We start from the raw sequence: 24,650 nt of genomic DNA, 5'->3' as shown, positions 1-24,650 counted from the left end.
CTTGCCCAATGCACTCATCCATCCTGGCGGGATGGATGGAGGATATGGTAATACAGCGACGATGGGGAGGGGATCCGCGAATTGCTAGGTACGGAAACACATCCAGGAAGGGGTCTTATAGATTAGTTTCTCACGACACAAATGCCAGTCTTGCAGGTTGACTAGTGATGCCGAAAAGTGCTTCCTGAGGTGAGATTCCCAAATAGTCGTCAAATAGAGTGTCTTCAGGAATCATTTCGCGACTGAACGATTTGAGGGACATGTTCTCCGACATCTCATGTAAACCTTGGCAAGCACTTCAGAAAAGCTGCAAGAAAGGTTTAGGCGAGATTTGGACGACATTCGCATAAAGACTGGACTGCCTCACAAAAATGCTGGTTGAGGCTTCAGAACATGTTTCAGAATGATGCGGAACAGATTTTGGTATTATATTCATTGAACCAGATACATAAAAGCAAGTAAATATAGCTGAGCTCAAGTATCCCTGACCCACTAAGCCTTGTTGCGCTTTCTCTTCTTCGAAGACTCCTCCTCGGGTGGGGGCGGCACAACGAGACCGGCATGACGGTTGAGAACACTCTGGAACTCGGAGATCTTGTTGGGAGCGACAACAGTGTGATGAGTGCTGGTGGGATTGCCGTGTTTCTGGACGTCGTTATTATAGATTGCTGTAAAGAACCTGTATGCACAAGTGAGCAACAAACAATGCACGAGGAGGTGGGCAGACGTACACAGAAAGGTCGGTTGCTGACTGGTATTTGCTTCTCGCAAAGAGGAGCTTCTCGTCGACCTTGATCCAATACTGTTCGCTGGCGTCGGGGTAAGAAGTAGAAACCCACCTCTGTCGAAGATAACAGGACTACATCAGCTCAAAACTATGCTTATACTAATGAAGCACTGACCAAGAACGCAAATCGCATGTAGTGCTGCAGAGTGGCCTTGATCCGAGACGTCCCCAGAGCAGCCATCGTAAGCTCAGCAACATTTTGAGTGGTTGCACCAGGTTCTAATGACTTCTCAACCTGGTACATGATATCTTGGTGTCAAAACGTGTTCACAGAGCACAAACAGATAACACTCACTTGGCCCTTGAGGCTGCATCTAACAGCGTTGAGTGTATTCCTGATACACGTCTCGACCACTCGAAGCTTCGAGATCTCGTGGGGAAGAGGGAGGTCAGGTACATTGAGCTCTCGCATAGCACCCTTCATGGAGGACAGGTTGATATGACGTGCAGAGGATAGCAGAATAAGCACATACCACAATGCACTCAACAACGTTCCCGCGATAGGATGTTGTGGTCGGCGACAGAAGGAAGCAGTGAGCATAGGTCTTGGCAGTCTCCTGCAGTGCTCGTAAAGTTACAGTGGTATGTAGTCATGAAAGGAAATGCCACTCGCCTCGAGCTCCTTGCTCATCTTCCACAAAGCTGCCTTCACAGCAATCTTATCCTCCACCATGAGCATGCGAAGATACAGGAGGATAAGGTGGTGCTGGAGGGTGGGTGCCTTAAGAGGAAAAGATGTCGGATGTCAGAGTAAAACACAGATACAAATCGTAAAAACGCACCTGACAGAAGATATCGAAGGCATTCTCAGCCTGGGGAGAGAGGTCCACTCCTCGCTTCACTTGCTGACCAAAGTGAACATTGGACTCAACAGTGAAGCTGTCGGGAAGGGAAGTAAAGACAGGAAGGTTTTGGGAGGAAGGGATAGAGAGCTGGCTGGAGATCGAATGAGAGAACCCATCATCTTCGAGTTCAGCCTCGGGCCTGCCATCTTGTGAGCCGTTTTCAATGTGAAGGGAACCATTGCCAGTGGCTGCCAGCCCACGATTGACTTCAGCCATCAATGCGTCCATAGGGTCGAGGGCAATTCCTTGTGAAAGGAGGTTGGGGTCGATAAGAGTGGGAGAGTCTTGCGGCATGAAAGAACGTCGAAGTCGAGAGAGAGGAGAATGGGTGCTGGAGGTACTGCCAATGAAGAGGCATGAGGGGATGAGCAGGGGGTTTAAGAGACATCGGGTGACCAGGGTGGTGGCTCAAAACAAGTCAACTTTGCGTTCTGCAATGTACGCTTGGATGCCAAGTGCAAGGAGAGCAGCCAAAGCTTTGCAGAAGCTTTGGCCCATGTCCGTCGCGTCAAAGCGCGACAGACAGGAGCTTTGACTTCCCGATTTGGATCCTTTGACTTTGCGTCCCGTGGTATCTGTTATTGTGCAGTTCCCCTTCGTGCTCAGAGTCAAAGCAGAGGTCAAAGCGGTCTGATTGGGCATTATAATACCTGAGCTGTTCTCCGAGAGCGCTTTCTGCTTAAACGCCAGCATGCCACCAGCGTCAAAGCCCCTGCCACCAGGTCAGTACATGTCAGCCCCTGAGTCTGCGATGCTTGCTGGACTGCAGCATTCGTCTGAGTCTCTCGCAGCGAAGGGCAAATCCAGTATTTTGCAGTTCTGACTTTTATTGTTATTTATTTTGTAGCATTTGAGGCACATCCTTCCCAGGCTGGGAAGGTGCGCTGTAAAATCTGTGCTCGCTTTTCACCTGACATTCCTTGGATCACCAAAGCAAGCATGAGCAAGCACCTTGACTCGGAAGGGCATGGCAAAGCTGTCACTTGCGCCAGCCAACAGGACTTGACAAGAGCGCAGTACACCACTGCTGCAGACCGATTTTATGGTGTATCTAACGTTGCACAAGCTCATTATTTTCATGGGCACTTGTCGAGTGCTTCGAGACCCAGCATGCATGCAACTGTGCAGCCCACAGTCTCAACCGACGACATCACCACTGAGGAGGTGCACACAAGCCACGATTTTGCATTTGAGCCAGTCATACCTGCATTTATGTCCTCACTTACATCGAACACGGCTTCTCAGCAAGAAGCTATCTCAGAGCAACTGCAACTGCTGGTCATGGAAGCAGAGCATGCAGATGCTGTTGCAGCAGGTCTCATTGATGACGATGATGTTGCACTCTCAAATGTAACTCAGAATTTCCGTGAGATGGGTCAGTCTCTAAATCTGTTCTATCTTACATTCAACCTATTCTTATGCATGCTTAAACCAGACTTGCTGAGGTCTGCATCTGAAGACGATGTTCACCCTCGGTTTGACCCTCATATAACCAAAGATTTGACTTATTCCCCATATCCTAACAAAGTGGTAAGCTCCAGACTTATAGCTCAAGTTTCCTACTCTGAATCTCGCCTCAGACCATGCTTCTGGATATTCTAGATAACTTGCCGCGTTTAAGGATGTCAAGCGCACAGTTCAAATTGATCTTGTGGCTTCTCGAGCAGTGTAACATTCCTGGTGTCCCGTCTTTTGATGCATTCCGTAAGTTTCAGAGTGAGCTTCGGAAACGATGTGGATCAGAACCCCAGCCGTTCACGTCCATGCTGGGAAATCACTTCCATGTGAATAACATCCGCGACTCAGTAGCTCGTGTAAGTACTGCTGTTTTAATTCCTGGATTATCTTTGATAATCACCCTCTAGGACTTTTCTAATCCTGAAATCGCTCAACATCTGCGGTTTTATCCCGAGGATGTTGGCCAAGGACCACTCTCTGAAGTATGGCAGGCCCAACGATGGAAGGAGTTTGATCCCAGCGAGCTCACACCGATGTATTCACGCCATGGAGTTCAGTTCTACATTGGTGAGGTGGCTTTGCTTCGTTCTCAGCAGCCGGTGATCCCTCAAGCATGGGTGATGCGGCAAGGTCAGCTGTATGCTGATTGCAAAACTGTCACAGTCTTGCCGGTGTGTGTTCTTTGTATGCATTATGGTCAGTTCTGATATATTATGTTTATCTTATAGGAAGGGTGGAGGATTAATGTGGATGGTGTTGAAAGTCATTTAGCTGATGAGTTTAGCATCAATTACCCCACGCTTTCCCTCAGATATTCAGATAAGATCCCATGGACAGGTCAGCCAGTTTCTGTACGACAGACTTGTGCTAATATTACACCATGTAGATATTTTGTCTGTTCCACAAATGCCCAGCAAGCTTCGAGAGCTTGCTGGTGGAGATGACCTCTATGTGGTTATGTGTCCTCTATGGTGCGATGATGTCTCCGGAAATCAAAGCAAACAGTATAACAAACATATCAACATCTATATGGTAAACTCAAACTTGCCGGGACGCTTACTCCAGGTGTGTCATTAGCTGCATAATGTCAAATTCAAGGCTAATAATCAACTGCTTTCAGCAAGAATATTTCGTGCGATTTGTGTCTACATCACCACATGCGTCAGCTCTGGAACAGTTTGCAGCTGTCACAGAGCAGGTAAAGTGAGTAAACTTCTGGTGTTTTTTCCGTGCAATTATGCTGACCAACCTGTTTGTTTAGAGAAACACATCAGAATCCAGTTCGCTGCTTCAATGCAGTAACTCATAGACCTTGTCGTGTGATTTTGAGAATCCCATCGCTCCCTGCAGATAATCCACAGCAGTCTGAAGAGTGCTCACATATGGGTGGAAATGCGAACCTCAAGTGTCGGAAGTGCAAGAATGGTGGTCCTTTGGAAGAAACAGGAACTGATTCAGGTTATCATGCACTACACTTTGTGAGTCAGGTCTCCAATAGTCACTCTTTCTTCTCATACTTCATCCAGGCTGGAGAACCACGAACAGCTGAATATACACGCTCGATTCTCCTCAGACAAATACACCTGGCAATGTATGGTGTTGAGAAGCCCATCAAAGACCTTCAAACAGCGACAGGTGTCAAGGATAAGATTGCACAACATTGGATTGACACTCTACTTGAAAAATCGCGTCACTTATCCTCAACCACAAATCTTACGCACGAGCAAATTTACGAGCAAATATCTGTGTGGTTCTATGAGCAGCCAGGTCAATGGATGAACCCTCTGCTATCTGTACCCGGTAAGTGGCCACTCAAACGAGCCAGACATGTGGCTTATACTTCATTGGTGGAATTATGATAGGTCTTGATCCTTGCAGAGATACGCCAGTCGAGATCTTGCACACCATACTTCTTGGTGTTGCAAAATACGTATGGTGGTTTCTCCACAATGGTTGGAAAGAGAATGAGCAGAACATATTCGCTTTGCGTCTCCAGTCCACCGACATCGATGGTTTGAATGTCCCTCCCATCCGTGCTGCTTATATGATGCAGTACCGGAACAACCTTATCGGAAAACACTTCAAGACACTCATGCAAACAATGGTCTTTCATGTTCATGGCCTGGTCAACCATGCACAGTTTAACCTCATTAAATCGCTTGGATCTCTTGGTGCACTGTTGTGGATACCAGAGATTAATAATCTCGACACATACTTTGTAAGTCTCAATTTTATTCAGTAATCTTTCTTGAAGTATAGCTCTGATTGTGCTCATAGATTGACCTAAGAGTAGCCATTGCCAACGTCTTGGACTCCATGGACGACTTAGAGCCGTCGAAAATAATTCAGAAAATGAAACTTCAGGTCCTGATTCATCTTGAAGAAGATATACGTCGCTTTGGTCCGGCAGTGCGTTATTCAACCGAAATATTCGAGTGTTTCAATGCGGTATTTCGCCTCTGCTCTATCCTGAGCAATCACTTGGCACCCAGTCGAGATATTGCCACCAAATTTGCCTCAATGGATCGGATCAAGCACATACTTAGTGGTGGGTATTGGTATGAGGATGGCTCCTGGGTATGCGCATCCAAGAATGTCCTCCAATTGTTGCATGAGGAGCCTGTGCTTCAAAACCACTTAGGATGGGCTCCAGCTTGTGAGCGGTCAGCAGGTATATGCGGCATTCACTCAAGCAATCATCTACTGATGATTGGTGACCACAGGTGAAATCAAGCCGGTTCCAATTCGCAGTGCCACAGCAGTTGTCTGGGAGACCACCCGTGCTTCCAAGAGTGTGTGGGCCACACCTGAAGACTTGCTATCCACTTCCCCTGAGTCCAAATGGCGCTTTGGTGTGTCAGTAACTTCAAATGTGGGCGATCTTTGTAAGGTTGGGTCATGGGTATTAGTCTCTGCATCTGGAGTGGTGCGTTCACAACCTATTTGATAGCTTTTGTCTTTGGTTCCTGATGTTTAAGCAACAGGTTGTTGCTGGCAGAATTTGTGAGATTGTGGTGCAAACATCGAGCATCCGTGTCCAAGACAGAGGGCTTGTCACGGTCGAGCAGTTCTACATGAGTAGCGAACCTCATCCAGAATTTGATATGCCATCTCTAAGGCGTGCAGATCAGCATTCACAATATCTGACGGTCGGATCAAAGGTATGCAGTTAGTCGTATTGATAACGAGTGTCGTTAAAATTAATGACATTTGATCAGGATATCCTTTGCCTCTGCTCTGTTCAACACAACTGCAGAGCGGGCGGGTGCATGGCTCAAGCATCTCACAATGAGAGGCAGGAGCGCCAGGAGACCACACGAGTTGTTCATGCAATCCAGCATTCAGATGACGACCAATTCATCTTGAACTTACATGCCCTACACAATGCCGGGCACATCAGGAAGCTATTGCCACGAAATTTGGTAGCAGTAAAACCTCTGTATGCTGACCGCAAGTTGCATCACTGCATGGCAGCCAGCAAGCTTCGGACAGACAATGCTCAGAAACGCGAGAAGGCACAGGCAAAACGTGATGCAGCTAAGGTCGCAAAGCTTGCTACTGATCCCACAGGTGCTGCACTTAATTCTCATACTGTGCAAGGCAAGCGCAAAGAGGTGGTAGCAAGCAGTGGAGATCCGCTATCCGAGTCAAGTAGGGCTACACAAAAACGTGTTCGTGTTAATCTCAAAGTATAGTAGCTTGCTCCTATATTAGATTTGATGTACACTGTGCGCCGGATTGTTTTAAACTATTGTATCAAGAGAAACATTGCTGCATAGCATATACTGAACAACAGGGTAATCCGCCAAGAACAATAGGTTGGTGCCCCGTAGCGTAATTACCCGAGTTGTGCAGTCCGTGTATGCTTCAGCAGCAGAAATAAAGTAAGAGAACGCTGAGAGGGTAAACGTGCGAGAGACGTATACAGAGATTGAACTCCGCCTTCTATATTGGGAATCGGACATTGAATTATGTTGGCATGTGTTGCCTGGCATCTCAATTATTTTGCTGGTGATACAAACGATTTTAATGCTATTGATACTGTATATATGTTAAAGTATGTCAAATTATGGAAAGTCGGCCATTCTAGCACTTCAGCCGTGTGTGATTTGGTGTATACTGTGCCAATGTCGTGTTCGGCGCGCCTTTATTTGGTTCTGCTTGGTTTTCCTTATTTGAAACTCCGCTGTTATATTCCTCACAGACGCGAGCGCGTCTCTCATTCTTACATCTCATGCTGCTTCCGGAGGTGGGCGCAGGTGCCCCGTTCCGCAAACCCTCGCGCGTGCCCCATTGAGGCCCCGAAATGCTGAAGTTGAGTTTCGCCGCCCACGGCCGGGCTCTGATGGACATGCGCTCTGGTCAAGGCGTCTTCTCCACAAGCCTGGTCGTGAGCAAAAGGCTGAGCAAAAAACTGAAGCAGGGGCCTGAACACATCCCTACGTCACTTAAACCAAAACAAATCCATGTTTATACCATAACATTAGAGCACACATTAATACACCTCGCATTCACGTGCTATAACATGCTGTAGGCTGCCATAATGGTGTATAGAAATGGGAATCCTCACGAAACTCTGGCTCGCTTGTGAGGACGACTACCGTATTCAGATGCTGTCAATAAACATGAGCTGGTGAGATAAATCATGGCAAAATCGGACAAGTACCTTTAGATACATGTGCATGGGCAAGCTCTGCACGACGTGAGTGCAGTGCACTTTCATAAATGGACGTGCAGTGTCGGGACTTCTTGATTTCGCCGAGAAGCCAACACACCTCACTGTCCGTCTCCGACTCGGGCTCGGTCTCCGACTCGGTCTCTGATGCAGTCTGTGATCCGGCCTTGGTGTCTTCACACACTGAGACATTGGGTACAGATACATGCCGATCCCAACCTGACTGGCTGGGCATTTCCGAGTCCTGGTCCAGTGCCGCGTTTTTGTGTGCATCACCAATAGTGACGATTTCATCCTCAGCTCTAGTTCCCGAGTTTAAGCTTATATTGAGTGTCTGGAAGGGTGAACGATTAATACTGTAAGCTGATGAAGTGCGGGTAATTAACTCACTAAGTTTTGAGGTGCGCAAGGCCCGAAGTTGATTGTAAGCGTCCTATTGGGACACAGAGATGCGACCGGCACAGTATCTGGGGCGTTATCGGGACTCTCGGATTTGATGGGCAGCGGCATGATGATATGCAAGGCGAGTGAAGGATATCGATAGGGGGGCTCACCAAGTATATAAGTACAGGGAGGTCAAAGCGTTGGGTGGAGTTCGACACATGCAATGCAAAAATGAGCAGATAAATACCTTATCCATGTTGTAGAAAGGTTTTGCTTAGATCTCGGTCTCATGGTTGCATGGACATATGGTCGAGGGTTTGTCAAAGGTTGGATTGATATTTGGACAACAATTCAGTATGTAAGGTTGGCCCAAGCGATGGCCAAGGTCGCGAGACGCTTTGACGTGCAGATTCAGTCAACCTTACCCGTTCAAGGTCACATTTCCCTTTGTGCACTTTGGCGGTGTAGAGCTAAAGAGATTGTGCCTGTGCGTAATGTAGACTACTTTCAGTGTTTGAACTGCTGTATGCAATGCACAGCAAGAAGGACGATCAGTGCATGCACAAGGAATATTATGGCATGCGGATCTATTGTTTTGTGTTTCCCGAGATAAGTACCGATCGCTGCTAAAAGACGACGTCACGAGATACTCGAGAGCCAGGCAAGGAAGGTGTATGAGCATAAATGGTGGGAGTCCAAAGGCGTTCGTGTTGACGCGTCTCGCCAATATTCCCAGGCTTGCGGACCGGTGGCATGACAGCGGAAGCAATTCACCCTTTCTCAGTCGCGACTCTCGTGTGGTGCAAGTTCTGAAGATCGATTCTCCTCGCACTCGGTGTCTTGTTCGGTCTCCCTCAGAAAACAAAGACGGGCTTTCCGTCTGCTCGAGGATATAGAATGCAACTTTCTGAAGCTGAGCCTTGTGCGTCGCTTTCCAGAGTACAACTCCTGCTGAGTCTAGGATGTCGCAAGGAACAAGTTCAAGAGCCGTAGAGTTTCGTTGGGTACGATATGAAACTTCGGGGGTGCTAAAAGATGCTGTAGGAACCGGGACTCTGGAAGCTATGATAGCCAACTAAGGTGAATCACCTTCGCTCCATAAGTACCTTAATTGGGGCAGCGGCAAGGTCAGCGAAAACCATAATGGAGGACCCATATTCAGACGGCTTTGAACGCGCGGAGCTACTTTGATATTTCAGGAACTTCCAGAAACTCGGCCCGTATGAGGTTCGTATAGGCTTCTCGCGAACACAACCCGCATGTCGCTGCGCAGAATTTACTCTTTCCACAGAGTATAGCACAGGGAGTCTCCGATATCGTTCTATTGGGCCGTTCAGAGAACTATACTCACGGTGCCCTACATGAGGACGAAGATCTCTCATATGTCCCCGCGTGCCTCGTGTCTCGCCATGACGAAGTAGCTTGCTGTATCACCACGTGTAATCTCAGGAAGGCCGTTATCGTTTCAGTATGGAAGTGTGTAAGTTCGCCGTAGCATAACTACAGACTCGACGCTCAACATCAGTACGCCCTTCTTCAGTCCATTGACCTCAAACTTTATGCATGCATGCTGAAAATGGAAGCTAGGTTGATGTTCACAACCTTGATACGTTGTAAAGGTCGTCGCAAAAGTGACTCATGAACCTGGAGAGTCCTTATCATTATAGAGCGGAGCGCCCGTCCGCCGCCTTGCGGCGCTTTGGTGATTTGGATGTTGTATCCCATCATCCATGTGTAGGTGTACTTTCGTTCGCTTTGCGAATTTAGCCATCCCGATCAGATCCCAGTGCGATATTCAAAATATCCCCTTTGCGCCGTGCTGTGCATGTCAAAGTTATAAGTGCAGTGCTGCACTGGGGTGCTGCCGCCGTCCTGCGCATCCAAACCTGTCGCCCTCTCATTATGGCTGACGGCATCTTCACAGTCCAACCTACCATCTTTCTTCATACATCACCTCGCTTACGTGTCCGGAGTATTCATGAGAGTTCCCTCACAGGATCTATGATTGGGGAGCTCCTTGGAACAGGATCCAAAACAACGCTGGGACTTGCCGCTATATACGGTATTAACTGCGCTATAACTCACCTTGCTATCTCTACAGGAGCAGCGGTTCTTGTCATTCGGTTTTCGACCCAGACCCCGAAACGCAAGAAAGCAGGCGCCGCTTCCAATACCCACCGTCCGTTGTCTGTTCTTCTTTGTCACAACGAATGTCACCTCTGTTGCTTCGGCATGGACCGCCTTGCATTGTCTCTGCATCTCGACCTGTCGTTAAAGATCGCCAACGGGAGAGACCTGTTGCCGGCCTCGAACGACAGTCGTCGATCTTTACAGGCACTAATGAACGCCCTAGGCGGCGAGACCATGCTTCGAAAGCGAGATCTCGAACGCGCTTTCGAGCACGGTCAATCCCACAGTACCTCATTGGAGCAGGTAGCGACGCAGGCTTGGGTGGCGTACATGGCTACTCCCTCGGGCGCGACCGCGCAACAAGCTCCTATCATTGACACAACGACTTGGTCTGATAACGTATGTCTTGTCTCCTCTACAACTTGGATTTCACTTACATGCTCTACCTTGGTCAGCATTTGTCGATCTTCGCTAAGATTGCTCGTGATGGACAACTAAAAGATGCACTGAAGCCGACAACCGTTGAGAATGAAGTCAAAGCCGATTATGATACAGGCAAGGATGGGATCTCAGTCACATCAACACGCTTTCGCACGCGTGTTATGCCGTCGTCTCGTCAGGTCAGTCATACTTATTCGCTACCTGCTGTACAACAGATATAATCTCTCTTTGCAGACACTCGAACTCAATTTCCAAACGCCGACAGGAGAGTCCCGCCAAATCGGCGGGAAAACAAGGCAGATTGACGGCCGCCAGGCGGTCATCACGCTGGATAATTTAGTTCATGGCACGAAGCTGATGTCAATCAAAACCATAGGAAAGGAGGATTCGACAAATGCCGAGAGCGCTCGAGAAGAAGTCATCCGTTATGCGCTTTACAGAACTATCAGTTTGACCGAATCAGACCTCTTCCGTCGCATCTGGACACCTTGGGACGTCTTCGATCCACCCCTCAAGCTGGCGTACCAGCAGTCGGCTGTCAGGTTTCCCAAACTAAATTCCTCTCAGCAGACAGCGGTCAGGATGATCATGTCCCGCGCAGCGATCGACAACGTCGCGCTCATTCAAGGTCCACCGGGGACGGGGAAGACTACAGTCATCTCCGCTGCCGTTATGGGTGTGACTCATAAGTCTGAGAGCGCCTCCCGAACCCTCTGGATAGCGTCCCAGTCCAATGTTGCCGTGAAGAACATCGCCGAGAAGCTGATAAAGCTTGGATTCAAACAGTTCAAGCTCTTAGTTTCAAAAGACTTCCATTACGACTGGTAGGCGTATCATCACTTGAAACCAGGAACGTGTTTCTGACTAATCCCAAGGCACGAGCATCTCTATGAGAAGATCGAAGACCATGTCATTCGCTCTGACAGGTTCAGCGATGATCTTGACATGATTAGCGGCAGCTTGGGCGGAGTACGGGTGATTTTGTGCACGCTTAGCATGTTTGCGAACGATCGCCTCGGTGCTTTCATGCGAATGGTTCCGGTTCAGACGATTATCTTTGACGAGGCTAGCCAGATTGAAGTTGGAGACTACCTGCCCGTCCTTCACCGTTGTCAAAGGACTCTTGAAAAACTGGTATTCATCGGAGACGACAAGCAGCGTGAGTCATCTTATAATGTTCTTTCAGGGGCATCTCACGTCTGTTTATATTGCATGTCGCCAGTTGCACCTTTTGGTTCGGACGAAATCGAGCAGCTGGAAAGCATATTCGAGCTCCCTCACCTTCGACAGAGGGCGCATTTTCTGGACACTCAATGTTAGTATCTTTCCTCCTCTCAGAGGTGATACACTGGCAGTCAGCTAACCTGACCAGATCGCATGCCAACCGTCATTGGCAACTTCATATCCTCACAAATCTACGACGGAAAGCTTCAAAGCGTCCACAGAGTCACAGATTTATCAGCCTGCTTTTTCGTTAATGTCAGAGGGCATGAAGTGGCCATGGGCCGGAGCTGGGTGGTGAGATCCTTCGCTTCTATTTTCCGGACTGACACTCGCCGGTCGCTAACAATACGGTGTCAGAACGAGGAAGAAGTTGCTACAGTGGTGCGGCTCGCGCGCTTCTTTGACAGCAAAGGACAGTCGTACCGCGTCATCACGCCGTATGACGCCCAACGCTCGTTGATTGAGAAGGCGCTGGAGAACGCCGGACTATCATGGGAAAATAAGTGTTTCAACGTTGACGCCTTCCAAGGTGTGATAGCACCTCCCTCCGAACATAAGCGTTCTTATGATTTCTTACGATGCTCTTAGGTAACGAGGACAACCACATCATCGTCTCACTCGTCCGCACTGAGAGAATCGGGTTCCTCAAGAACGTTAGGCGCACCAACGTGATGCTGACGCGGTGCAAGCGGTCAATGGTTATTTGCACAGATCGTGCGTTCATGTCGGGTGCGGCCCAGAACACCCTGCCCGGCAAGTTAGCTCAGCGCTTGGGTCCGGGAAATTGGCTGCATGAGTCCGATATACTGAATGGTCACATGGGTGCCTTGGCTTCTGTGATCAACTAATGTACCGTATCATTTTCTTGCCCCTCTTATAGACCATTGTACTGTCAAGTACGAAGTGAAAGCCCAAAGCCATGTATCATTACCTAAGCACGGGAAGCAAATAAGTTCGGAACCTTATATTAAAAGAGACAGCAGGAGCTTGAACAGAGATTCAATGTTCAGTGGCCATCATAGTGAATGTACGACATACACTTCAGCTCTTCAGGCGTGACGGGTAAATGTGATATCAAGCTGGCGCGGCATTGACGTGTTAAAGGGGGACAGTGCGTTCTGGATCTCCTTCGAGTGTATAGACCCTGCAGGCAACGACCAGTCATACTCCCTCAGAAGCATAACGAGCACAGTTCGCAGCTCGTACAGCGCAAAGTCGCGGGCGGGGCAATGTCTGGGCCCTACCAAGAACGGCATACACGGATCGATGTCCTTCACATTCTGCTGGTACACTTCGGAGTCTCCCATGAACCGCTCGGGTGTGAAAATGTGAGGTTCGTCCCAGACTGTGGCAATCTGGTGCGCTGCGTGGAGATTGACCATGATGGTTGTCCCCGCCGGGACGGGCATGTGCCGATTGTAAGGTCAGTTGCACAGATGCGTGGAGAGGCGAATGAAGCCGGCGGGTTCAGGCGGAGTGCTTCTTTGATGCATGCGTGGATGTATGGTAGGGTCTGGGGACCGAGGGAGGATAGGGAAGGATCAGAGTCGCGGCCGAAGGCGCGAAGAGCTTCGGCGCGGGCGATGTTCTGAGCGTCCTTATTCACAGCTAGATAATATACCACAGAAGCCATTGCACTTGATGAAGTGTCCTACAATAACGATGAGCAAACCACAGCGCACATAAGTCAGACGCAGACGTACGTGACCTGCGAAGAACAGTGTTGCCATGTTATCCTTGACCTCCGTAGACGATAGCTCGGGATGCGTCGCAAGCTTCGTGATAATATCCTCTCCAGGCTCAGCACGTTTCATCTCCAACAGCCCATTTAGCCTCTTCTCGAAGTTCACTACACGCGCGATGACCTTCTTGCGCGGCAACCACCGCTCAAGCACAGGGAAGACAAGATAAAGTGGCTCGACGAATTCGTGCATCATTGTACTAAACTCGATCATAAACGGTGACTCTGTTCTGACGGAGTCGTAGTCGTAGCCCATGACGCCCAACCCAATAGCGTCAAGCGCGATGCGCTGGGTGAGGTCAGACCAGCACAGGGTGTGTCCCTTCTTGTCGTCCGCAGGAACCGCTTCCATAACTTCGATGGCATTTCTAGAGACGGAAGCGAAAAGGTGGATCGGGGCAGACGTCGAGAAGGCGTTGCGGATGATGAGGGACTGTTTCTTCCACTGAGGGCCATTGAGAACGACCATGTTCTCCTTCCCCAGGAAACGGAGGAAAAGTGAGTCCTGGGAGGCAGGTACTTTCGGGAAACTCTGTTGGTCCATAGCAATCTGATGGCATAACTGCGACACGCTGGGTGTCATTTTCTATTGAGACGCAAAGTATCTGATGGCGACATACCTTTGGATCGACGACATGGACCATTCATACCCCAAGCATCCAGACAAGGACCACATTGGCCGAGCGTTGTTCAGCAAATGGTATAATCACATCTTCAACGATGGCCTTGTTTGACGCGCCGGACAGGTACCTCACGAGCAGGGGGGTTACAGGAACGACAAGGATGTGCGCTAAGTGACGAGGGACTGAGAAGGTGCGATACAAAGCCCAGCCGCCAGCGAGGGCAGCACAGACGCAGATATCGAAAAGGATGAGGCTGGGCATAGTCCTGAGCGCAGACAAGGCGGAGGCCTCTGAGGTTGGAACGGATGTGTATAGGGCGGAGTGTGCATGTCTATTGGCCAGTAATATGGTTTGTCACGCGCATAAAGTTTTGGAAAAACACTTGAGTGAATAGTAGAGCATGGTCACCTGGACCGCGAAACCCGCTGCGCTCGGTGTCTGTGGTTATCTCGAAACGGGGCGGCTCTCTTGGTGATAAGAGTGCGGTCTTGAGGTATTGTCCAACCTGCGCCAACATGCCGATAGGAGAGAACGGCTGCGTGATGGCTGCGGTCCATCGGTCGTGCATGTTGATTCCATGTAGAGCGCGCCAGACCTCGTTCTAGAGAAAGATATAGCGCTACTCAGCCATGTAGGGGGGTCTGAGGGATGGTTGTGAGCATTGGTACCTGTAGGTCACCGCTGAAACGCTGGAAGACGTGTCGCTGACTGTGGAGGCATCTGTCGGGATGTCGGACCGCGTTGACCGAAGCGCGCCCCATGGCCCTCTTCCGAAACCTTCACCAGCCCGTTATCCTCTCTCTCGACCCTAATGCGAGCTCTCATTACATTTCTCGGTGTCCTGAAACCCGCTTGCTCACGCTAAACCTCGCTAAACTTGATATAAACCAATACGCTCCGTGAAGTCTGTTCCTGTCTGTTCCAATTCTAGCTTATCATCCTTCTCTGCAATATGGTTTTCACTCGTTATCTCGACGGTGGATGCTTCACATGGCTCACGCAGGAATGCCGCCGACAGCTACTTACAAGACCATAGTTCTCGCCGTGTGCTGCACGCAGAGGGCACTCTTCAAGAAGCTGTTTGAAACCCACTTGTCTCAGCCATGGAGCATGACGCGAACCTACTGGCGTACTATAGAAGGCGTATCCTTCAGGATCATATCCGTTCCACGAGATCTAGACTATCCGGCAACGCGCACAGGCCAACGCTCGCTTTCCAACCCCACTTAAGCACAAACGAGAAAGTTGGTATCCTGGGGGCAGGTATAGGCGGCCTATACAGTGCTCTCATCCTGGACTCTCTGGACATCAAGTATGAGATATTGGAGGCATCCGAGCGAACTGGTGGGCGGCTCTCCACGTTTAGGTTCAAGGGCGGTGGCGAATATGATTATTTTGTGCGTGATGAGCCCTTCTTTTCACGGTTGTTTTTAATGTTTTGTGTAGGATGTAGGCGCGATGCGCTTCCCTATGCCAAAGAAGAAAGTCACAGGCGAATACGAGGACGGGCTTATGAAACGTTTCGGAGAGCTTACTCAGTATAAGAAACTTAATCAAGGTCCCAAACCGCCCCTCGCGTCCAAGCTCATCCCTTTCCACTTCACCACGGCAGATGGCTCGAGCCCAGGATACCTCTACGTCAACGGAAGACGTCTCAGCTTGAACGACACCAACCCCGATGTCGGTGCACACGAGTTCGGGGTAGACCCTCGATATATTGCAGTCGGAGTCAGCGCAATCATGCGCGACGTTCTTCAACCATTTGTGGACAAGTTATTGGAGGATCAGAAGAACGGAACGGACGCGGGCTGGGAGATGCTTGAAGCTCATGATGACTACTCAATGCGCGCATACATGTCATTCGTGTATGTACCCAGCGTCCATCTCCATCTTCCCGCCACACATTTGCCCACAAATGTCATCGACTGGTGCGAACTTGTTGATGGCGGGAGCACCGGTCGGTACAACAGGGCGTTGTCAGAGGCCGTCATTGGAGCTATGTCGTTTGGCAAATCAGGCGACGCTAACATTGAGTGGAAATGTTTCGAGTGAGCGATCAACCTCACCTTTTCTCCTTTCTCTATAATGACGGAATTATCTATAGCGGAGGATCTCAGACATTGACTGAGTACATAGAAGATTACATCCGGAGCACGGTCTCGAACGAGGAGCTTGTTCTCTTTGGAAAGAGAGTCACCGCTGTCAGGTCTGTGGACACTATTGGTGGTTCCCGTCATGGGTTCATCATTACCATTGACTCTGAGCATGACCACGGACATGCCTGGGACACAATCAGTCCTGAAGTCATCGAAGAGCATTGCAAGGTAGCCGGTTCTGAAATCAAGTCTCTCCTCGCTCGTCATCTAGAACACCTGAAATTCTGCAATGTCAAATGCATTAGAAATGAAACGGGCAAGGCCTTCGCCGATATCCTCACTGACGCTACCAACATATACCATCTCACCGTCACAGCCAACCGGGGCGTCAGCGTCTCAGTGCTAGACAGCAAGTCAGGCGAACGGCAAGAACATGTCTATAGGCATGTTGTCTCCACCCTCCCTCTCCCCGTCCTTTGCACCATCGACATGAGCGAGGCAAAGATCACCGGCCCTCAGCGCATGGCTCTGCGCCAACTAGAGTGCGGCACGGCCGTCAAAGTCGGCGTCCTCTTCGCGGATGCGTGGTGGCACACGAAGCTCGGCATCACTGGCGGCCAATCTTTGACCGACCTCCCAATCCGCAAGATCGTCTACCCGTCCCATGGCGCTCAGAGCGGGACACCGTCGAGGGTCCTTATAGCCAGCTACCCATGGAACTACGATGCCGAACGTCTTGGCGCGCTTATCTGCAATTGCGAGTGGCAGCGTGATAGCAGCGGGAGGGAGTGCTGTCAATCTAGGGTCGCTCTGAAGGAGCTAATTCTGCGGAATCTGGCTGAGGTACACGGGGGCGAGATCACGTATGAGTTTCTGCTATCGCAGTACAAGGACATGCATGCTTTCAACTGGAGCCATAACCCCTATGCGATGGGTAAGCCATCAAGTCCTTCTCTTTCCGCCCTCTGGCCATGGATCTAACCTCATATCGCCTAGGCGGATTTGCTTCGTTTTCCCCAGGAAATTTCAAGACACTATATACTTCTCTGACTACCCCCGCCGCGGACGGTTGTTTCCACTTTGCGGGTGAAGCCATCAGCACCCATCACGCGTGCGTACAGCCTTGTTTGCTGACTTTTCTTTGTATGTTAGCTGGACTAACGTATCGGTTTTCTTATGTTTATAGCTGGACAGTGGGTGCGTTGCACAGCGCATGGCGCGCAGTCTATGAATACCTCTGCACGTCCGGTCAGCTGGACAAAATTGAGCGCTTCAAGGAGATATGGGGAGAGAACGAAGAATGGACGCAGAGCTCAGAGTCTCCGGACACGTCGTCCCACCTTGATGACAAGGACTGGATGATGGTCGACGTGGCTGAGGGTGGAGCTGAAGTTTATGTCGAGCCAGCTGGGATACGCTCCATCGAGCACGATTTGCTGATGCAGCATCTGTTAAGCGTATGAAGGGTCAGTGCATAGACACGCCTCTGAATAGAGATGTTGGTTCAGGCGACTTCGAGGTCGTTCACCCTCCTCCCTTGGCAGGGACTCAGACACGGGCTAGCAAAGAGTGGGCCAGGGCACCAATTTTCCCGGTTCTCTACGACAAGTGTTTTTCTTTGCGCTTGAAGTTGACTTGTAGTCCTTTCGGCCCAGAACACCTACAACAGACTTCGCCGAGCTATACATACCCATCATAATCTCACCATAACCCTCAAGTTTAGGCATTTACTTCATGTCGTCTCCCTACATCTTTTGTCTTCTCTGGCGTTCTCAGCTGACGCACCAAGTACCGAGTCTTGTATCGGAAAATACAGAAAACAAGGCCTAATGGGGCTGCAGGAAAAACACCGATGAGAGATATTTGTAAGAGAGGTGATATTCCGGAACCGAAAGGTATGTTTCATGTTCTGAATGTGGTTCATATGGACCCATGACTCCCTTACCGTACCCAGGTTGCTGGGCCGTATATAGGTGCCTACAATGGCCGAATGGTCTGAATCAATGGCCCATACACCTCCCAGATAGGTGACTGAGATGAATCGCTCCTCTTGATGGTTCCTTTACCGTCTTTCACGCGCTTGTGACAGACAGTTTATGGACTTATCTTAGCCTGCTCCATATAGCTGCTGCTGTTTCTTTAGGCATTTAAGAAGGTCTTCCAGTCCCATCAATAGGATAGCGTTCTGGCCCATGATCTTCAAGACGCCATGTCTTCTTCATTGTTGCTGGTCGCTGCTTTCATCCTACTCACAGCTGTCCTCGTGAAGTACCTTCGCTCGACCTTTGGGGGCAAGGTTGCTCTACCCTTACCGCCCGGTCCTAAACAGCAGACGCTGACTGGCGCTGCAATGCTCGTTGACTCCAAAAGGCCATGGGTTAGCTACAAGCATTGGGGTGATATCTACGGTAACTTTTTTCCGTTATTGATTAGTGGATACTGCATCGTCATTGAATATTCTTGTCTGTGTGCACAGGCCCGGATGGCATCATCAGCTTCCACTTCTTTGGCAAGCCCATGGTGATTCTGAATTCTGAGAAGGTCGCAGGAGAGCTTCTAGAACGACGCTCTCGCATCTATGCTGACAGGCCTCCTCTTTCAACAATCCCACTGTGCGTATTTTATTGGTGTGATTCGACCATGGACTAAAATCCTATATCTTCAACAGGTCTGGCTGGGACTACAACTTTGTTCTAAGCCGTTACGGTGCCAGATGGCGATCTCAACGGCGACTATTCCAGCAGTCGTTCCGTGAACAGAAAGTCTCTGACTATAGACCCACCCAACTTGACGCCGCCCATCGCCTAGCGATCAACATGGCAGATTCCCCAGCGAGTGAACTCTGGGACCTTATTACCCTGTGCGAGACCTTGCCTTCTACACATTGCGTGCTTGCGTTCATTGCGACATAGATGTACTGCGTCTGGAATTTTGATGACATTGTATGGGTACGAAGTCAATGACATCAAGGACCCACTTTTCCGCATCGTTGACGAGACCGTCACCACTGGACTGCCCCTCTTTACCCCGGAAAAGGCCATGGTTGTTGATAGATTCCCCTTTGGTGCGTGCATGAACATTCCTCGAACTTTCCAAGCCCTCATGCCATTTCACTAGTGAAATGGCTACCAACATTTCTGCCTGGAACATCTGTTGTCCGGGAGTGTCTGATAGCTCGGCAATGGATGCAGAAGTTTATGGATGTTCCCTACGAAGTGACGATGGAAAAACTAGTAAGTTGCCCTAGATATCATGGACTACCATCCTGACGACTGCAGCAATCTGACCCCACGTTTACTTCTGTGGTCTCTGACACCCTACAACGTAGTCACGGGTGCGATAGGGATAAGTTTGTGCATGACGTGAAAAGCTTTGCTTCGACGGCGTTTGTTGGTGAGTAATTTCCTCCATGTTCCATAGTCGATCATCGATAACATCTCATGGTGCAGGTGGTGTTGAAACGGTAACTACGTCATCACACAGTACGCGACTCTGCATTGACTCCCTCCGAGTCAGCAAGTGTACTGCAATCACTTGTTATAGCTTTGTTGCTTTACCCAGACGTACAAAGACGAGCTCAGGCCGACATCGACGCTGTCGTTGGAAAAGACAGACTTCCTAACTTTGAAGACCGACCATTGCTTCCTTACATTGACGCGATGATTAGGGAAACAATGAGGTGGGCCCCGGTCCTACCATTAGGTATGTGATTCTGAAGTGGAAGGGTAAATGAGGCTCTCAAATTGAGAAGCTCTCAGTCATGCCGTCATGGAAGACGATGAATATGAGGGGTATTCCATTCCTAAAGGTTAGTGCTACATCTAAGGTCCAAAACATTGTCATGATTTCTTGGGGTGTAGGCACGACTGTAGTGGCTAACATATGGTACGTACTGTTACCAGGTCTTCCTGAAGATAATACCGTTGATTCACATATATAAACATTCAGGGCGATATCTCGCGACTCTGGTCGTTATCCTGAACCAGAGACCTTCAGACCAGAGAGGTTCATAGCGAAGGACGGTAAGCTGAGCGATGACACCGTGAAATGGTCTTTTGGCTGGGGTCGGCGGATCTGCCCTGGTCGGTATTTGGCACAGAATGCGGTGTGGGCTGCTGCGACCACAATGCTGGTTGCCTACAGTTTCCAGAAAGAAACTGATCAAAGGGGAAATCCGATTGACTTTATACCGGCATGGACGACGGGGCTTACAAGGTGAAATAATATTCACTGTTTTTTCGTTGAAGGTGCCACTCACGTGTCTATACCAGTCGTCCCCAGCAGGTCCCGCTCCGCGTTGTCCCTAGGATCGATAGAGGCAAGCTCGAAAAGATGATAGAGCAATCAAAAGCATGACCATTCTGTTGTCCATCTGAATAGCCTTCTTGCTGGTAGCGGCAATTGTATGAGTAAAACATTAAAGTTTCCACTATCCGAAGCACAGTAACGATCTTTTCCACCGCTAAAACATCGTCATCTAACAAGTAGTCGAGCTAAGGGGAGTCTCTGGGTCTGTTTAAGTCCAATACAACGTTGCTTTGTCTTTACTCGATCCTTCATTGAACTCCCAGAGTTCTGACTCGTAACAAGCTTGCGCCACTCGAAATGCCTCGAATCAGTGACATTGACGTGTTTACCCAGGCTTTTAGTGCAATGAAATGCAATTCAACGTTAACGTTAACGGCTAGTGTATATTCCAACAACTATAAAGTTCTACGAGAGACTAGGAAGTGACGGGTCAGGGGTATGGCTGGATAGGGAATATATCCCTGTTTTGTCCCTCCGTTCCAAACGCGACAAAGTTAAGACGCGTCGCTCGGATGCTCTCTTTCTGTCTTGCCACTGCGTTTACGCTGTGTAACAATCTGCTTTTCGACCTGTTACACAATCCAACCAACTCACGAATCCTGCATGAACAGTCAGAACAGCAGGAATGGAGGTGACATTCCCAATATAAGGATCCCCTAGCAAGGTTTCGCGGGATTTGGATGAGGTGCACGGTCGAGAACACGAGTTCTTGTTGTCGTACTTCTCGTACACGGATGCTCACACCTCCGACTGGACCCACACTCCGTACATGATGGGTGTCGGATCGCAGTGACGCGGTGTTATCTGGCCCGCATCATCCAGCCCATTCTCAAGCCACACGTTAGTCCAGACTCCAAAAGCCTGATCTGTTGGCAGGTAATGTGCTAGCCATATTTGCCCCTCAGCTTGAAACTGGCGCTCTTGCCTGATTTTGCCTACTAATTGAACTTCTCCTCACAAAGCCGGGGTCTGCAAACCTTCTCCTTGGCGACCATGTCTACCAAGTTCATTGACCTGCAGAAGATCCCTCTCGAACTGAAGACAAAGGCACAAAATCTCAAGGATGATGCTACGTTGCTGATGCCTGCTATAGGTCAATCCATCAATCTAAGTCTCATTCACAGGTCTAATGCGTCTTATCCCAGGCCTTGGATGCTTCGCGACTTGGGACGAGGAAAAGCAAAAGGAAGCAAAGCACTGGATTTTATCAGCTCTCAAAGTGAGCCACCGCTCATCCTATCCTAAACGCTGTTTTTTATACTCGTTCAAGTCGGGTTACAGGCATCTGGACACAGCTTGGATCTACGGTCTGTTCCGGTTTTTCCTCCACCTCGCTATTGGTTTAGACTTCGGTATGGCAGGTACTGAAGGATCTGTCGGCGAGGCCATCCGCGAATCTGGGATTGACAGGAAAGAAATAACCGTCACGACCAAACTTCCGTAACGTAGTCTTATATCCATTTCACGCCAAGTTTTGAGTCACCCTCCTAGATGGCACCACCCGGGATATGTTCTAGAATCAATTGATGAGAGCTTGCGCGCCGCCAAACTTGATTACTTTGATTTAGTAAGCACTTGGGTTCAAAGCTCAAACAATAGTTATCTTCAACAAATTGTAGTATCTGGTACATTATCCACAAGCTGTGGGGTAACCTGGTGCGCATATAGGATCTCAGTTGAAGCTGTCTGTTTTGATCTCCTGCAGAGGGATACGGGCAACCGAAAAATCCCGAGGACCCGAACGCCCTAGTGGCTCTCACGAGTCCTACTATTCGAGAGAGACCTGGGCTGACATGGAAAAGGTTCTCGCCAGTGGCAAGGTTAAGGCCATCGGAATCAGCTTCTCCGAGAAAACGTGAGCATGGTTGGCGCAGTATCAAACGACTCTAACGCAACTTTATGTAGACTGAAAGAATTGCTACAAACTGCGAAAGTTATCCCGGCCATGAATCAGATCGAGTTTGTATACTGAATGGAAATATGGCAACGAAGAGTACTGATGTAGAATTCCACTCTAGAATGCATCCTTTCCTCGCCCAAACAAAGTTGCTTCAATTCTGTGAAGAACACGGCATCAAAGTGACTGCCTACACTCCTACAGGTGAACGATCCTTTTTCTTGTATCGCTGTAAAAAAAAACACTGACATCATTTCTAAGCATATGAGAAAGGCCGTACAGACCCTGTCATCGTGGAAATTGCGAAGAAATACGGTGTTTCCCCTCCTCAGGCCATATTAGCGTGGCATGTCAAACGAGGGCGTGCTGTGACTACCAAAAGCACAAATGAGGCGCACCAAAGGGAGAACCACATGGTTAGTACAGTGCCTTTCACCTATTCCGCTGTTTTGGCCGGCTAGTTAACGGGTATTTAATAGCTTCCTGATCTTAGTGATGAGGATATGAAGCATGAATGCTCTCGACTGCAATCTGCGTTTGTGCAAATATCCCAACGAACAGGGAATGGTTTACGGGTGGACTGTGGAACAGCTGGGTTGGGACTAAATCAAGGAGGCAACTGTTTTTGATGTCGACTGTCAACCACGATACTGGTCTGGTTTGTCATTTATGCTCGACATATACATCTATCATGTATGTCGTAAGTTGTCTGGTACTTTCTTGGCTATGAAGGTTCTGTTCCCCTGTTCCCGAAATTGAAACCCCTAGCTATACTAATCGAGCATATGTGCGGATCCTAGCACTTGGAGTCCCGGGCCCGCGAGCGGCTGCCCGTCACTCTACGCTAAGCGTCGTGGTGCGCCCGAGCCAAAGTACACTCCGGCGTCAAAGGTACGCTGATTACTTCGTACAAGTTGAAGTCAGAGCTCGCGCTAGGTACAGAGGGATTAGAGAACAAAGTCTTTCATCAGGCCGAATCTCGTCGACGATCGCAAACAGATAGCTATTGGACATAATCAAGCTTCCGTGAGCTTAATCCTTGGGCGAATCCTACAAACTGACGTTGTGGGCCTCGGCAGGGAAGGAAGGTAGAAGTCCCAATATACGAGAGTTTGGCGCGAGCTGAACTAGGCTGAACTCAAAGAGTCAAAAAGCCACACTCATGCCCTCGGAAACGTGCCCGATGCGCAATCTTCCTTGGAGTTTCAAATCACGTCTATACACTCTGAGCCTCATGGCAGATGCGATAACGATGCGAACTGCTGTGTCGGCACGGTGAATACTAGGATAGCCCGTGTTCCCCCAGAAAAGTTCGTGATCCCAAATGCTGTGACCTACTACCGGCTAATACCCGCCTCTCGCATTTCAGTGTGTTGGTCGAATTCACATTACCCGGACATTTTGGAGCAACGAGAGCTTGTCAATGTATGCCAGTTCCCTCCGCTTACCGCATTGAACCGTCATTGCTGTGAAGCTGAAGGTTCACGAATTTGCCCTTATCGGCATAATTGAGCGGAGCGCCCAACAGGCGCCTTGTGGGTTACGGCAACTTCAACGCGTGCTACAACCTGTTTTCTATTATTGGCTTGGTGTTTGGGCCAGCTTTCACTCGGATTCACAGACAACAGCTAGTCTGTTCTAGTCCACGCGTGGTATTCATCTCTCCTTTTGTCCTTGCTGTGTCTATGAATGTTATATATAAGCGCAACTGCGGGTCGTCGACTCTGCATCTAGAGTTATTGCCCCATCCATGGCCGACAGTACCTTCACCCTCCAGCCCTCCGTTTTTCTGAACGAAAAACACCTTGTGACTGTTCACAACATTCATGCGAACGCGCTGACAGCTAGCACTGTTGAACAGGTCTTCGGGAGCTCACTCGATACAGCACTCGGCCTTGCTCCTATCTACGGCACAAATTGTGTCTTATCCCACCTTGCAATATCTACCCAAAGCGAGGTTCTCATTATCCGGTTCTCGGCACAGAAGAAGAAGAAGAAGAGCAAGAATGCCGCTCAGTTTTCAATCGTGGATCTACTCCTC

The 24,650-nt window shown here is 49.3% G+C and overlaps 8 protein-coding genes across 8 annotated transcripts; 5 read left to right on the top strand and 3 right to left on the bottom strand.

The window, feature by feature from the left end:
• Nucleotides 1–492: 492 nt before the first annotated feature.
• CONPUDRAFT_151372 (uncharacterized protein) lies at nucleotides 493–1,211 on the bottom strand (the record flags this gene model as incomplete). The annotated part of the gene is made up of 4 exons (XM_007767880.1): nucleotides 493–679; nucleotides 732–841; nucleotides 903–1,022; nucleotides 1,083–1,211. 4 exons carry the CDS (start codon nucleotides 1,209–1,211, stop codon nucleotides 493–495), a joined length of 546 nt encoding a protein of 181 aa, XP_007766070.1.
• A 150-nt stretch (nucleotides 1,212–1,361) lies between these two features.
• Nucleotides 1,362–1,926, bottom strand: CONPUDRAFT_151371 (uncharacterized protein; the record flags this gene model as incomplete). The annotated part of the gene is made up of 2 exons (XM_007767879.1): nucleotides 1,362–1,508; nucleotides 1,570–1,926. 2 exons carry the CDS (start codon nucleotides 1,924–1,926, stop codon nucleotides 1,362–1,364), a joined length of 504 nt encoding a protein of 167 aa, XP_007766069.1.
• Nucleotides 1,927–3,138: 1,212 nt separating this feature from the next.
• CONPUDRAFT_28559 (uncharacterized protein) lies at nucleotides 3,139–6,620 on the top strand (the record flags this gene model as incomplete). The annotated part of the gene is made up of 13 exons (XM_007767034.1): nucleotides 3,139–3,162; nucleotides 3,213–3,446; nucleotides 3,498–3,761; nucleotides 3,819–3,927; nucleotides 3,977–4,155; nucleotides 4,211–4,293; nucleotides 4,352–4,568; nucleotides 4,617–4,890; nucleotides 4,953–5,308; nucleotides 5,368–5,803; nucleotides 5,853–6,016; nucleotides 6,069–6,251; nucleotides 6,309–6,620. Coding segments are annotated over 13 exons (2,835 nt in total), but the record flags the coding sequence as incomplete, so codon positions are not given.
• A 4,772-nt stretch (nucleotides 6,621–11,392) lies between these two features.
• Nucleotides 11,393–12,792, top strand: CONPUDRAFT_50903 (uncharacterized protein; the record flags this gene model as incomplete). Its single annotated transcript, XM_007767137.1, has 4 exons — nucleotides 11,393–11,544; nucleotides 11,596–11,879; nucleotides 12,183–12,473; nucleotides 12,533–12,792. 4 exons carry the CDS (start codon nucleotides 11,393–11,395, stop codon nucleotides 12,790–12,792), a joined length of 987 nt encoding a protein of 328 aa, XP_007765327.1.
• A 138-nt stretch (nucleotides 12,793–12,930) lies between these two features.
• On the bottom strand, nucleotides 12,931–14,467 carry CONPUDRAFT_142667 (cytochrome P450). The gene is made up of 4 exons (XM_007767878.1): nucleotides 14,306–14,467; nucleotides 13,648–14,247; nucleotides 13,379–13,595; nucleotides 12,931–13,307 (listed from the first exon to the last, which is right to left on the bottom strand). Exons 1-4 carry the CDS (start codon nucleotides 14,327–14,329, stop codon nucleotides 12,994–12,996), a joined length of 1,155 nt encoding a protein of 384 aa, XP_007766068.1. The 5' UTR covers nucleotides 14,330–14,467; the 3' UTR covers nucleotides 12,931–12,993.
• Nucleotides 14,468–15,105: 638 nt separating this feature from the next.
• On the top strand, nucleotides 15,106–18,107 carry CONPUDRAFT_120127 (uncharacterized protein). The gene is made up of 6 exons (XM_007767877.1): nucleotides 15,106–15,705; nucleotides 15,755–16,356; nucleotides 16,413–16,540; nucleotides 16,835–17,338; nucleotides 17,401–17,515; nucleotides 17,591–18,107. Exons 1-6 carry the CDS (start codon nucleotides 15,412–15,414, stop codon nucleotides 17,865–17,867), a joined length of 1,920 nt encoding a protein of 639 aa, XP_007766067.1. The 5' UTR covers nucleotides 15,106–15,411; the 3' UTR covers nucleotides 17,868–18,107.
• A 462-nt stretch (nucleotides 18,108–18,569) lies between these two features.
• CONPUDRAFT_120125 (cytochrome P450) lies at nucleotides 18,570–20,815 on the top strand. Its single transcript, XM_007767876.1, has 12 exons — nucleotides 18,570–18,812; nucleotides 18,881–19,016; nucleotides 19,073–19,264; nucleotides 19,317–19,468; nucleotides 19,522–19,637; nucleotides 19,683–19,797; nucleotides 19,854–19,867; nucleotides 19,917–20,106; nucleotides 20,156–20,212; nucleotides 20,265–20,289; nucleotides 20,353–20,619; nucleotides 20,676–20,815. The coding sequence occupies exons 1-12, from the start codon at nucleotides 18,614–18,616 to the stop codon at nucleotides 20,758–20,760; spliced, it is 1,548 nt and encodes a 515-aa protein (XP_007766066.1). The 5' UTR covers nucleotides 18,570–18,613; the 3' UTR covers nucleotides 20,761–20,815.
• Nucleotides 20,816–21,841: 1,026 nt separating this feature from the next.
• On the top strand, nucleotides 21,842–23,215 carry CONPUDRAFT_49973 (reductase AKOR2; the record flags this gene model as incomplete). The annotated part of the gene is made up of 10 exons (XM_007767082.1): nucleotides 21,842–21,931; nucleotides 21,983–22,019; nucleotides 22,074–22,152; nucleotides 22,204–22,279; nucleotides 22,332–22,360; nucleotides 22,418–22,567; nucleotides 22,618–22,671; nucleotides 22,731–22,813; nucleotides 22,871–23,069; nucleotides 23,119–23,215. The coding sequence occupies 10 exons, from the start codon at nucleotides 21,842–21,844 to the stop codon at nucleotides 23,213–23,215; spliced, it is 894 nt and encodes a 297-aa protein (XP_007765272.1).
• Nucleotides 23,216–24,650: the final 1,435 nt, after the last annotated feature.

This window comes from Coniophora puteana, assembly GCF_000271625.1.
Source record: "Coniophora puteana RWD-64-598 SS2 unplaced genomic scaffold CONPUscaffold_3, whole genome shotgun sequence".
Lineage (NCBI taxonomy): Eukaryota > Fungi > Basidiomycota > Agaricomycetes > Boletales > Coniophoraceae > Coniophora > Coniophora puteana.
This window is presented reverse-complemented; position numbering and strand designations above follow the sequence as displayed.

Bases quoted from the DNA above. Each gene is read 5' to 3' on its own strand.
- CONPUDRAFT_142667 (XM_007767878.1), bottom strand. From the start codon at position 14,329: ATGGTCCATGTCGTCGATCCAAAG. The intron at 14,248-14,305 runs GTATGTCGCCAT...AGCGTGTCGCAG, and splicing joins TCCATGTCGTCGATCCAAAG to TTATGCCATCAGATTGCTAT. The intron at 13,308-13,378 runs GTGCAACTGACC...ATCTCCACGCAG, and splicing joins ATTCGCCTCTCCACGCATCT to CGCACCAGATTGCCACAGTC.
- CONPUDRAFT_120127 (XM_007767877.1), top strand. From the start codon at position 15,412: ATGGAGCATGACGCGAACCTACTGGCGTACTATAGAAGGCGTATCCTT. The intron at 15,706-15,754 runs GTGCGTGATGAG...TGTTTTGTGTAG, and splicing joins GTGGCGAATATGATTATTTT to GATGTAGGCGCGATGCGCTT. The intron at 17,339-17,400 runs GTAAGCCATCAA...CATATCGCCTAG, and splicing joins CCATAACCCCTATGCGATGG to GCGGATTTGCTTCGTTTTCC.
- CONPUDRAFT_120125 (XM_007767876.1), top strand. From the start codon at position 18,614: ATGTCTTCTTCATTGTTGCTGGTCGCTGCTTTCATCCTACTCACAGCT. The intron at 18,813-18,880 runs GTAACTTTTTTC...CTGTGTGCACAG, and splicing joins GCATTGGGGTGATATCTACG to GCCCGGATGGCATCATCAGC. The intron at 19,469-19,521 runs GTGCGTGCATGA...CCATTTCACTAG, and splicing joins TGTTGATAGATTCCCCTTTG to TGAAATGGCTACCAACATTT.